This window comes from Diceros bicornis, chromosome 4, assembly GCF_020826845.1.
Source record: "Diceros bicornis minor isolate mBicDic1 chromosome 4, mDicBic1.mat.cur, whole genome shotgun sequence".
NCBI lineage: Eukaryota > Metazoa > Chordata > Mammalia > Perissodactyla > Rhinocerotidae > Diceros > Diceros bicornis.
This window is the reverse complement of record NC_080743.1, coordinates 22284379-22298902: the sequence shown is the minus strand read 5'-3', so window position 1 is coordinate 22298902 and position 14524 is coordinate 22284379. Positions and strand designations below refer to the sequence as shown.

Here is a 14524-nt window from a genome sequence, read left to right as displayed (position 1 = left end):
ATAAAATCATATTGTATCATAATTTTATGATACAAAAAATTATGATACATAATTTTATGATACAATAATCATAAGGCCTATTGAAGTCAAATTTGAACTCACATAGAAATTTAATATGACAGAAGTAATGAATTCAATAGTTTTTCTTGTGAAAACAGGGGTATCAGACTACTGGCCTTCCCTGTTCTATACTTTCATCTCTTGAGAGCATTGCCAGCCCTCTCTAGTTTCAGGCTTTATACCCACTTCTCTCTCCTCTCATCTTCCTCTCCAGCTCTGATTTCAAATTGTTAATCTGAATGTCAGAAAGTGGCTTCAGAGATATTGAAACCAACTCCTCAAAATTTTAATTAAAAGATCAAAACAATCTAGGAATTCTAGGTCTCGTTCAGGAGAAGAGAGAGGCTGTGAAGGGAAGGATCAATGGTTATAAAATTGGATAACGTTTAATGAGGACTTTCTCTGGGCCAGATGCTGTGCTTGGCCTTTACGTATATTGTCTCATGTAGTCCTCAGAGTGACTCTGTGAAGACGTTAGCACTGTCTTTATTCCCATTTTATTGATAAGAAAACTGAAGCTTAGAGAGATTAAGCAACAAGATTCCTAATTACTAAATTAGCTCCCTTATAGTATCAGAGAAGAGAGGAATTTTCAGAGACAGTCCTAGGACTGGTTATTTATGAGAGCAGTTCCTCATCTAGAGTTCCCTACCTTGTTGATCCGAAGTTTATCTCTGGGAAACACATACAAACAATTTTTCTTCTTGATTTGAGCACTTAAACTCGTTAATTTGTATCTCTAACACTTAGGCGTAAATATATATTACATCTGTACACATAAGTTTTCTACAATGATTATGGTTACAAATTAAGTCTTTCTGAAAAGTTGTTACAACTTTGTTTGACATAATAGTATATTGACTGTTGTTTGCTGAAAAGTCATTACAACTTTCTGTGGCATAATATATCGAGTGCTGTTTGCTTACCATGTGTCTGTTTCCTTGTAAATTGTATTTATTAAACTAATGTTTATATTTTGATTCCCCTCTCCCCATTTTAGGGCCAAATAGGTGACCCAGGACTCCAAGGACCATCAGGCCTTCCAGGACCAGAGGTAAAATGTTGGTGGGAAGATAATAAATTTGAAACAAAAATCCTAGAAATTAAACTTGATTGGTAAAATGTGTTTTTACATAATAGGCTTAAGAAAGATTCTCTTTAAAGTTTATATCTCATAAATAGTCTGGACTAAATTTTTTCTGTTACATTGGGAGGTATGCAACAGTGATCTGAAGGAAATAGAAAAACTTTTAGCCACATTACAGTCCTGATTAGATCACAGCTGATTTATTTGTTCTGCACAACAATTATTAAAAACACATACGTGGGGCTTGAAATCAGATTTCATGACTTAAATCCACTGAATTTTAATGCAAAATGCTTCCAATTTTTGCTCTATGCATATATCATTTGGATCTCATATTCTAGAATAAAATACAATTAAATGTGTGGTACATATATCAAATTTGCTTGTATATTCTTTGCAATTTTGACTTTGGCTTAATGCTTGATATAGAGCAGCTTTTTTTTTCTCCAAGACTACATAGTACATAAACTTCTGAGATGAAACATTTGAGTTTTTTAAAATCATTTTATAAGTCAAAGATATACCACATGGAGTAAAGCTTCTGAAGCTCACGCTAGTTCAGAAATATAAGCCAAAATATATACATATATACACATAAAAATACACATACACATCTAATTCAGGGTCATAGATATAGCAGTAAAGCTGAGAAAATGAATTTACCTTCAGAATAAATAAATCAGAGCAATAAAGTCCCCATAGTGTCAGGGCAGTAGGAGGAGTTTCTAGGAATAGTGCTGTACTGATGCTTTCTCCCTCTTTGTGAAGTATAAGATCTACATCTGCTCCACAGCTGTTTTTCAGGGTTGGCTGATTTCTTTAGCAAATGCCTATTCTTACTTATTGTCTAATTTAAAAACACATTGGATGTTGATGGTTCAAAAATCTATAAAAGTACATTGCACCTAGTTTTATTAATAGGGAGGTAATAGGATATAAAATACAGCAATATATTGATGCCCTTATTCTGAAAAGAAGGAAATTGTTTTGAGTAACTAAAACAATTCTTAGCATATAATTAACAGATTAATATAAATTTATTTCTTTTATGAGCCTACATTCTTTCAGTCATTTTTCATGAAAACTTTTCTGTAATGAATCATATTTACCTGTCTTCTCATACTGAAGATGCAGAACCTAATTTGTCTTTTATTATCTTTAAAGATTATTATGAACATAGATTGTTCTATTGTAACTTTAGTTACAGATGGTATGGTGCTAGAAAGGACTGCGTCGCCTCCTTGCTATCAGTATGATTTTGGATCATTTTCTTCTTTTTCATAAACCCAGATTAAAGGATACATAGACCACTTGATCTTTCATAATGTTTCTTTTTTCCCTGTTGCCTTTGAGATTTTATGATTTGCAATCACCATTCAAAACACTGTCTCGTTGTCCTGCGCTACTAATACAAGGTCCTGAGTCTTGGCCTTGTCAGACTGTGTCATCTTCCTCCTGACCTGTATGAAATTTTTTCATGGGGCTAGAGGTGTAACTTGTACTCTCTCAAGAATTGGTACAAGGTTTTTTTGGGAAATTGGTCTTAATCCAAAGATTATAACTTCTTCTTGATCATAAGAATGTAATAGGTAGGCAACCATATATAGGGCAACACTTTTATCCAAATCCTCAAATCCTCAAAATTCTCAACACTAGGCTTTTAATAGAATTGCAGGTTTAAGAATTTAAAATAGTATGTTTAGGGGCCAGCCCAGTGGCACAAGCAGTTAAGTGCACGCGCCCTGCTGCGGCGGCCCGGGGTTCGCAGGTTGGGATCTTGAGCACGCACCGATGCACCACTTGGTCAGGCCATGCTGTGGCAGCGTCCCATATAAAGTAGAGGAAGATGGGCATGGATGTTAGCCCAGGGCCAGTCTTCCTCAGCAAAAACAGGAGGATAGTATGTTTAGTAGTATATCAAGCCTGAAAAGTTTCTACTTGCACAGCAGATGAATTTTCTCAGATAAAGGGTCTTATATGTTGTGCTAAATTTAGACTTTATCCTGTAGACAGTGATCAAAGATTTTTAAATAAGGTAATGGAATTATCAGACTTGTGTTTTCGACACATGTCTGGTAGCAGGAGCAAACGTAAAAGAGGAGAGAGAGAGAGGTGACAAGAAGGAGGGAGGGAGGGGTGACAAGACTAACTAAGGGCTATTTAGGAGGATACTGCAAGCCTAGGGGATTAATGATGAGGGCCTGTGACAATAGAGAGGAAACGATGGCTTCAAGAAATAATTAGGAAATATAATTCACAGCACTTGAACCATTCATTCAGTTCATTCAGTTTGTATGAAAGAGGAATAAAAGATAATTTTAGTATTTCTTGCTTGAACAGTTGGATAGAATGTGGATCACCATTCTCAAAATAGAGAATAAAAGAGAAGAAGAAGGAAGATATTCAGGGTGGATGGAGATAATGCTTTGGTGTTGAATTTGTTAGGGCTGAAGTGCCTCTAGGACGTAGAGGAAATTAGTCTCATAAGTGTATAGAAAACTGTAAGCCCTAAACTCAAGAGAGTAGACTACAGATATATTTTTGTATAGTCATCCACATAGAGGTATTAGGTGAAGCAGTTGTAATAGATGAAATCATTTAGGGAGGGTTTATGAAACAAGGTTTGAAAATACTACACCTGGGCACTCATCCCCAGAAGGCTACATTCTCTGTCTATAGTGCAATGAAGTTTTAAATTGACAGTATAAGGGCAGTAAAATGAACTTTGGTAACTTAGAAATATACTCTTAAGTAGCTCATGGTCTAGGGAGAAGAAAAAAATCAAAATGGAAATTAAAAAATATTTAGAACTGAATGAGAAGAAATCACTATAAAAATTTGAGTTTTGCACCTAAAGCAACACTTAGAGGAAAATTCATAGACTTAAGTGCTTTTCTCTAAAAAGCAAGGAAGATCAAGAATAAATGAGTTATACATAGCATAAGTGTAGGGATTTGTTTTAAAAGGAGAAAGAAGTTGAAAGAGGTCAAATAGAATAGACTCCATTTTCTCTGTAAGTAGAAGACTAAATCCCAAGACTAAGAGAAATGTGTACGGGCAGAAGAAGGCACTTGAGGAGTTCTGTGAAGAGTAAGCAGATGAGTGACTGAGGACTAACAAAATAATTTCTGAGTTGTGTTAAGAACTCAGCTGAGATTGGAAAACCTTTTTCCCAAAATATAGCCACAAGATCCTGTACGTTTTATTGGAATTGGATTGCAGATTTGAGTCTTAACCTCCTGCTGGTCAAAACAATGAAACGTGATCAGTTATATGATTCTCTCTCCCTTGGGTAAAAGCATATTAATTTTCAAAAGAAGTACAACAATTCATGGTATTGTGTGACTTCCATCTTTCAATATAGATTGATATCATAATACCAAAGTGCAGTTCAGTAAAAGTAATTCTATTAGAGGGTCAAAATGATGAGACCTGGGTATATACTTCTGTAACAGCTTTGGTTACTTACTGGGTGATGGAAGGTTAAGTTAATATCTGAAAAGTACCATACTTCTGGGGTTAATATCTTCTGAATGAGAATTGAGGAGTTAGCCTGAGTACCTGAGTAATTGAGCAAATTACTTAAAATCTCTGGACCTTTCCTCATCTGTAAAATGGAAATATTAATAGTACCAACCTCATAAAGTTGTTGTGACTATTACGTGCATTAATACATGTAAAACACTTTAGTGTCTGGCTAATAGGAAGCACTCAATATATGTTAGCTGCCACCACCACCACCATCATCATTGTAGGCAGAAGGAACTGTCTAGACCCAGGGCAGAAAAAGCCCGGCTTGTTCAAGATCAGAAAGAATGTGAGTGTAACTGGAGTTAGCTGAGTGGATGAAGAGGAAAGTGGTATATAACGAAGTTGGAAAAGTAGACTGGGGGTATATCTTGCAGACCCTTATACGGGGTAATGAGAAGCTTGGATTTTGTTCTAAGTGCAACAGAAAGTCATCAGAGGTTTTAAGCAGGGAAGTGGCATGACCTGATCTAGTTTATGCTTTTAAAAGATTACTCTGACTGCTGTGTGAACGTTAGACAGTGGGGAGAAAGAGTGTTAAAAGCGGGGAGATAATTTAGAGAGATTATTTCAGTTGTTTAGGCACGACTTGATGGGATCTTGCACCAGGGTTATGGGAGTAGAAAAAGAGAATGGCAGACAAAGCTGACAGGACTTGGTGGTGGATTGGATGTGGGGAGTAGAGGAAAGAGGACTAAGTCTGCATCCAAGAATTGGGACCAAGCAACTGCTTATGTGTTGGTGCCATTTACGGAGACAGGGAAAACTGGAGGAAGAGCTTGTTTAGGTGAATACTAATTTTAGTTTTTAACAATAAAACCATGCCAGCATGTAGCATGGTTATTTTCAGCCTTGGCTGGGCATCACTATCACCTGTAGAACCTTTTAAAAAGATACAGATGCCTGGGGCCAATCCCAGAAGTGCTGAATCAGAATCACTTGGGGCTGCATCATGGGTGATTAACAGCAATGATAAAGAACCACATTTTATCTTTCTCGTCTTTATGGCAGCAGGACCTTTATCCAACAGAATGAAAGTGATTTCAAGCCAGTAAGATATATGACTGCAAAAGAAGTCAGAACATTCTCCCCTTCTCTGCCCAGAAACTATTGTCTGATTCTGTGGTTTAGCAACCCTGGAAAACTATTGCTACCATTTATTGCAGTGCAGCATGGCACAGAGATAGCATTCTATAAATGTTTTTAAAATAAAATAATAAAAGTAGGCCACTAATAAACTTTGTTATGGAATTTCTCCAGTTAACATTTAATTTGCTTAGGAGCTAGAGCAGAGTAGGAGGAGAGCTGGTTGCCCTTGGAGTGCAGGGCAAATGTGACCTAAAAGCAGAAGTTTTATAGAACCAAGAGCCTGTGAAGAAGCCTGATGTAAGAGTGAGAGAAGGGCAGGCAACTGAGAACAGGGTCTAACAGAGAAAAAATAGTTGATCTGAGTTAGCTCAGTGAACTATTTCAATATTTTTTAACCATTTTATGGTCACATTTATGGTCACAAAATATTTTACAGTTTTATTTGGTACTCCTAATTATGTTTCCACTGAGGAATTAAGTTAAATTATACAAGGCTAAGATCAGGGCCAAGCCTACTTCAGTAGCTGCCACTGTTACCACGTGGGGGTCGTAGACACAGTGGTTAGGCTGAGTTTATTCTTGGATAACTGTAAGGTGTAGAAAAACAATACTTACTTTTTTTCCTTTAAAACCATGTAAGGAAATATTAAATGAGCATTTACATTAAGCAGACGCTAATTTTTTTAACCTTATATTTAAAGATAATTTCAAACTTCCAGAAAAGTTGCAAAAATTGTTCTAAACCGTATAAAAATTGTCCTAAAACTATATAGAAAGTTATACTTAGAGAAGTGTACTACCTCCCAACCTTTCTGGTCTGTCCCCATTCCCCTATTCTTTTTCAGAGTGCTACCACTCACCCCCCTGGGTTAGTTTCATTAATTTTTGTTTTATTCTTCGTGTGTGTGTGTGTGTGTGTTGTTTGTTAATAAGCAGATTTACGTATATTTTCTTTTCTAGACTTTTTTCTTACATGAAGTTATATACTATAATATATAGTATAAATATAGTATATCTCAAACTATAGATACTCTTTTGCACTTTGCTTTTTTAATTTAAGAATATATCCTGGAAATTATAGCCTATCAGTTCATGGAGTTCTTCTTCACCCAATTTTGTAGCTGCATGGAACCCCGTTGTGTGGATGTATCATAGTCTATTCATTCTCCTGTGTATGGGAATTTAGGTTGTTTCCAGCATTTTACAATTACAAACACTGCTGCAACGAATAAACTTTTACTTATGTGTTTTCACATGGTTGGTGGTGTAGCTTCATTGTAAATTCCCAGAATTGGGATTGCTGAGTCAAAAGAAAAATGTATATTTAGTTTTGTTAGATATTGCTCAAGTCCTCTCCAAAAGAATTGTGCCAATTTGCATTTCTCTAATTATGATATTTCTCTAATTATGAGTGAAACTGAACTTTTTTTCATATATTTAAGGGCCATTTGTATTGTTTTTCTTTTGAATTGTCTGTTCATGTCTTTTGCACATTTTTCTGTTGAATATTTGGTCTTTTTTCTCTAAATGTTTACAAATTATTTGTATATTAGGGAAATTAGTCCTGTACCTGTGATATATACTGCACATATTTTCCCCAACTTGTTACTTGTCTTTTGACTTTATGGTATTTTTGTGACATGTAAAAGTTTTAAAATTTTATTTAGCCAAATTTGTCAATCTTTTATTGAATTTGGATTTTGAGTCGTTCTTAGTAAACCTTTCCCATGCCCAGGTTATAAAGGAACCGCCCATGTTTTCTTCTAATACTTGACTGATTTCATTTTTTACATTTAGGTCCTTGATACATGAGGAGTTATTTTTATTGTAAATGTAATGATATATATATATTTAGTTTTATCTTTTTCCAAATGGCTTATCCGTTGTCCCAGAACCATTTGTTGAGCAGTTTGTCTTTGCTTCAGTAATTTTAAAATGCCATCTCCATCATATGTTAAATTTCCATGGTTCTTGGGCTGGACTTTGTTTTCTATTCTAATTGAATGGTTGTGTGTTCCTGTGCAAGTATCACATTGTTTTAGTGATAAAAGCTTTATGGTATTTTCTTTAACTTTGTTGAAGAATAACTAGGAATAATTGACAAATACAATTGTATATGTTTAAAATGTACAATGTGATTATTTGATATACATATACATTGTGGAATGATTACCAAGATAAGATAATTAACACATCCGTCACCTCACATAGTTAACTCTTTTTTAATTTTTTTCTGGTGAGAATGCTTAAGATCTATTCTCAGCAACATTGAAGTATATAATACCATTTTTTTAACTGTAGTCACCATGCTGTACATTAGATCCTCAGAACTTATTCTTATAACTGAAAATTTGTACCCTTTGACCTACATCACCCCATTTTCTCCCCTCTCAAGCCCCTGACAACCACCATTCTACTCTCTGTTTCTATGAAATTGGCTTTTTGTTTTTTAGATTCCACATATGTGTGCTAGTATACAGTATTTGTCTTTCTCTGTCTGTCTTATTTCCCTTAGCATAGTGCCCTCCATGTTCACCCATGTTGTCATGAAAGGCAGTGTTTCCTTCTTTTTTATGGCTGAATAATATTCCATTGTATACACATAACCACATTTTCTTTATACATTCATCCATCAAAGGACATTTAGGTTGTTTCCATATCTTGTCTATTGTAAATAATGCTGCAGTGAACATAGGGGTGCATATATCTTTTCAAGTTAGTGTTTTCATTTTCTTTGGATAATTACCCAGAAGTGGAGTTGCTGGATCATATGGTAGTACTATTTTTAATTTTTTGAGGAACTTCCATACTGTTTTCCACAGTGGCTGCACCAATTTACATTCTTACCAATAGTGCACAATGTTTTTCTCAACATCCTTGCCAACACTTGCTATTGTTTTTCTTTTTGATAATAGCCATTCTAACAGATGTGAGGTGATATCTCATTGTGGTTTTGATTTGCATTTCCTGATTAGTGATTTTGAGCACCTTTTCCTATACGTGCTGTCCATCTGTGTCTTCTCTGGAAAAATGTCTATTCAGATCTTCTGCCCATTTTTTAAATCAGGTTGTTTGTTTTTTTTGCTAGTGAGTTGTGTGAGTTCTTTATGTATTTTGGACATTAAGTTCTTCTCAAATATATGGTTTGTGAATATTTTTTCCCATTCTGTAGGTTGCTTTTTCAATTTATTGATTGTTTCTTTTGCTATGTAGAAGCTCTTTATTTTATGTAGTCCTACTTGCTTATTTTAACTGTTGTTGCCTTTGTTTTTTTGTTTGTTTATTGCAATAACATTGGTTTATAACATTGTATAAATTTCAGGTGTACATCATTATACTTCTGTTTCTGCATAGATTACATCATGTTCACCCCCCAAATACTAATTACAACCCATCACCACACACATGTGCCGAATTATCCCTTTCGTCCTCCTCCCTCCCCCCTTCCCCTCTGGTAACCACCAATCCAATCTCTGTCTCTATGTGTTTATTGTTGCCTTTGTTTTTAATGTCTTATCCAAGAAATCATTGCCAAGACCAATCTCAAGGATCTTTTCTCCTATGTTTTCTTCCAGGATTTTTATGGTTTCAGGTCTTATATTTAAGTCTTTGATCAATTTTGAGTTAATTTTTGTGAGTGGAGTAAGATGGGGTCAAGTTTCATTCTTTTGCATGTGGATATCCAATTTTCCCCAAACCATTTATTGAAGAGACTATCCTTTCTCCATTGCGTATTCTCGGTGCCCTTGTCAAAAATTAGTTGTCTGTATATGCATGGGTTTATGTCTTGGCTCTCTATTATGTTTCTCTGGTCTATAGGAAAAGCAATCCTGAGAAAGAAGAACAAAGCTAGAAGCATTACACTTACTGATTTCAAGCTATATTACAAAACTATAGTAATCCAAACAAATAAAGTTTTGGTACCTTATAACTTTATTTATTATGGTTCTTTGGTACCATAAAGTACCATTACTTTATGGTATATTTTAACATCTGGAAAGGCTATAAGTTCTCTTAGCTTTTCTTTTTCAGTAGTTTCCTGGCTATACTTGCATACTCGTTTTTCCATATAAATTTTAACATCAGTCTATCTAGCATCACTAAAATATATTATTATTTTTATTGGATTTGACTTACACTTATAAATTAATTTAGGGAGCAGTGACATCTTTGTGATGTTGAGTCATCTTTTCCAAGCACAATGGATATCTTTCATCTGTTCGTCTGCTTTTGTGTTTTTCAAGAATGTTTTGAAGTTTTTGTCATCTAGGTTTTTGTACATTTCCTGCTAAATTTGTTCCTATTTTATCCTTTTTGTTGTTATTGTAAATGGGATTTTCTCTACCATTTATGTTCTCTAACAGATTTCTGTATGTATATGAAGATTATTGATTTCCAAATGTTAATTATACATCCTGCTACATTAATGGTTTCTTATCTTTGGGTTAGTTTTACCATTGATTTTCTAAAGTTTTCTAGGTGTACTCTTATGTAATTTTTCAGAGATCATTTTAGTTTTTCTTTCTCAGTTCTCATACCTCTAATTCAATTCTCGTGTCTAATGGCATTGTAATACCTTTAGTGCAGTGTTGAAGAGTTGGAAGCAGTGTGCGTCCTTGCCTTGTTCCTGATCTTAGTGGAAATATTACAATGATTCCTCATGAAGTAAATACTGGAATTAAAATTAAAATATGCATATATTTCATCATGTTAAGGAATATTCATCATTTCCTATTTCTTGAGTTTTTTAATCAGGAATGGTGGTTATAATTTGTCAAATATATATATTTTATTAAATGTTATATTTTCAACATCTATGGTGATAATTATATATATATTTTAGATCTCTTTATATGGTATATTATAGTAATGGATTTTATATTAACTATTTTATATATAATGACTATTTCTATATAATGTCTGTGTATTGACATTTCTATATAATGAAAATTTTCTATTACATTCTTGAAAAAATTTTACTTTATCATGGTGTATTATTTTCCTAATATAATGCTAATTCTATTAATATTTATTAGTACTTCTGCATCAATATTTATAAGTGATATTGGTCTATAATCTTTCTCTTTTTTTATACTTCTTATCAGGTTTAGGTATTAGTGTTATATTTACTTCGTCAAAATAGTTAGGAAGTCATCTCCATTTTCAGTGCTCTGAAATAATTTATGGAACATTGGGACTATCTTATCTGTGAGGGTTTGGTGGAATTCCCCTGTGAAACATCTGGAATTAATGTTTTTTATGGGGTCATTCCTTGATAACTTTCTCTGTTGCTTCTGTGGAAATTAGCCTGTTTAAGCTTTCTATCTCTAATGGGATTAGTTTTGTTAAATTGTTATTTCCCTAGGAAATTATCTGTTTTCATCTAGGTTTTCAAATTTACTTCCAAATCAATTTGCAAAATAGTCTCTTATGATTTTAAAATTTTTTGTTTCAATGGTTATTTCCCATGTACCAATTAAAAATTTTTTATATTTATACTTTTCCTCTTTTTTCTTAATTCAGCTTGATTCAGTTTGTCTAGTTTATTATATTTTTCTCAAAAAAATTCCTGAAATTTTTATTAAATTTTCTGTTTTTCTTTTTTTAGCATAATTAATTTCTCCTTTTATCTTTATTATTTCTTTGAAATGCTTTTGCTTTATGTTGTTATTTTTCTTTTTGAGTTGGGAATTTATTTTATTTACTTTCATTCTTTTGTTTTTGTTCCTAAATCACCAATGGTTATGACTTTCCCTCTTATCACTGCTTTAAATGTATCCCATAGATTCTGGTATGGAATATTTTTATTGCCATTATTTTTTAGATGTTTTGTAATTTCACTTTATATTTTCCTTTTCACCCAAGAGTTATTTACAAAGGAGTTTTAAAATTTCCAAGTAGGGGGCCTTCCCCATGGCATAGCGGTCAAGTGCGTGCGCTCCATTGCTGGCGGCCCGGGTTCGGGTCCCGGGAGTGCACCAATACACCACTTGTCAGGCCATGCTGTGGCGGTGTCCCACATAAAGTGGAGGATGATGGGCATAGATGTTAGCTCACGGCCAGTCTCCCTCAGCAAAAAGAGGAGGATTGGCATGGATGTTAGCTCAGGGCTGATCTCCCACGCGCGCGTGCACACACACATGTACACACACACTAAAATAAATAAATAAATAAATAAATAAATAAATGTAAAATTTCCAAGTGAGAGAACCTGTTGGTTTTGGTTTTGTTAATAATTACTGGTTTTATTGCATTGTTATCAGAGAGTGTTGTTCTATTTTATGGAACTCACTGACCTTTTCATTGTGACCTAATATATGATCACTTTTTATGAATGTTCTATATGCACTTGACAAAAGGTGTATTTTTATCATCAGATGTAAAGTTTAGTATACAGCAACTTGCTTTTCCTTATTGGTTATGTTCTTTAGGTTTTTCTCTATTTTCACTTCTTTTTGGTCTAATTGATCTGTCTGTGTTAATAGGATGCACTATGACCCCTGTTGATCCAGTTGCTCTTGGGGCCACACTGGTACTCCTTTCTCCCTCCTTCATTATCCATTTTAAATTTCCCTCACCCTCAGCTATCACCTCAGTAGGTCTTGGTGGCTTATGTGATATTATAGCCTAAACCTTCATAACCAAAGGGCTCACTGGGAAGGAAACATTTGAGTAAAGATCAGAAGGAGGTAAAGAAATGAGTCAGACATTCTAAAAAGAAAGAATAGAACTGTCACAGCCAAGAGGAAGCTGAAGACACATGATGACTAAATTTCGTGTGGTATCCTGGGTAGACACTCCCTAGAAACCAGGCTGGGCACCAGAAGCACGTGGACTACAAAGTGGGGAAGAGTGGTTCCCCAAAGAGATGGTGAGGAGATTTAAAAATATACCATCTATATTTCACATGTTTGGTGCCCAATATCGACATATACCTTTCTTCCCACTTGTACAGTTTTAAAAATACCTCTTTATAACATAGAGCAGCCACTCACACAGCTGAAAATACACTCCCTTCTCCAAAGGAAGATTACCCAATGTATTGGTCAGTTATTGCCTACAGCTCCAAGACCATGTTCTTGGAGTAAGGTGCATTCTTCTCAATGAGGCCTAAGTACAGGTCTACATCTCAACTAACCAGTATATGATTTTAGGAAAAAAACAAGATAGCCATGATATTCATTTCATTTGGAAAAGAAAGAATGGGAAACAACGTAGAGTGGCCCAGGCCGTAGCTGTGCATTTAGAACAAAAGTAGGTAGTTGATACATGCCTGTTCTTCATAACAGAATATGTCAGCTTTTTTGTGTGTGTGTGTGTGAGGAAGATCAGCCCTGTGCTAACATCTGCCAATACTCCTCTTTTTTTGCTGAGGAAGACTGGCCCTCGGCTAACATCCGTGCCCATCTTCCTCCACTTTATATGGGACACCGCCACAGCATGGCTTGCCGAGCGGTGCGTCGGTGCGCGCCCAGGATCCGAACCAGCGAACCCCAGGCCACTGCAGCAGAGCACGCACACTTAACCGCTTGCGCCACCGGGCCAGCCCTATATCAGTTTTTTTAATCACCTAACTTTCCACTCCCTATCACAAGCATACATGCACTGAGAGGGAGAGAGTCTTTGAGATAAAGAATCTCTAGAATATACATTCTATGAAACCAGGGAATTTTTTTGTTCTCTAGTGTATGTTCGGTGCCAAGAACAATGCCTGACACATAATAACTATGTGTTGAATGAGTGAATTGACATTCTTTAGTTAAGACACTCATAAGAATTCTAAATGAGTCAAATATATAGACATTAAGTACCTAAAATGATACTTATCCAAAGGTATCAAATCATAGTCATGCTATTACCTCCAAAACAATTTGAAACCTGAGCTTCGCTGATTTTTATCTCAAGACAAGTTCTCTAAAGATCTTCAAATGGTTACAAACTGTTGTCTACCATAAAGCAGGTGATTTTCTAAAATACCAATTACTTTTTTGTTTTACAGTTTTGTTGAGATATCAACTGACACATAATAAACTGTATATATTTAAACTGTATAATTTGATCATTTTTGACATACATATATAACTCATGAAACCGTCACCAAAATCAAGATAGAGAACACATCCATCAAACCCCAAAATTTCTTTGTTCACCCTTATAATCCTTCCTTTCTATCCCTCATGCTCCTCCCTTCCTCAGTCTACTACTGATATGCTTTTTGTCACTATAGGTTATCCAAAGTTAAATATCAAATAATGGTCTAAATAGTTTATTTTAAAATTATAAGTTTAGTGTAATTTTGTGTGGATTTCAGTAGAATAAAAGTGAACTTTGCAATTGACTTTGTAGGTTCTTTTAAGAGTGACTTCAAATGTACTGTGATACTGTTTAAACGAAGTCCTATTTAGAACAGAGTGTATGTTGTGTCATGTGGAATTTTATTTTCTTTGCTGTTTATGTAATTTTCTCTGCTGAGTTTTTAGGATGCTCACACATGGAATTCAACTCTGCTATATTACTGCTCAAATATAGAATTACATAAGGGAAAATATATGAATAGCAATAATCATTTGCAAAGATTTTCAATAGTGTCATAATGAAAAAAATCTGTTTTTGATGGATTTTTAGATCTAAAGTAGCAAAAGAGAATGAAAGAGAGGCAGATACCTGGATGAATTCTTTATTTTGCGTTTATTTTTTCAGAGGCTCAGATTTACTGTTTGCGGTTTTCTCAGAAGACATAACAGTTCCTTAATTTGCAGT

The 14524-nt window shown here is 34.6% G+C and overlaps 1 protein-coding gene across 1 annotated transcript in view; it reads left to right on the top strand.

The window, feature by feature from the left end:
* Positions 1-14524, top strand: part of COL24A1 (collagen type XXIV alpha 1 chain) — a 343739-nt gene that overhangs the window by 122495 nt on the left and 206720 nt on the right. Inside the window, exon 20 of the mRNA XM_058538420.1 lies at positions 1061-1114. Within this exon, the coding sequence (XP_058394403.1) occupies positions 1061-1114 (54 nt within the window). The remainder of the gene's footprint in view (positions 1-1060; positions 1115-14524) is intronic.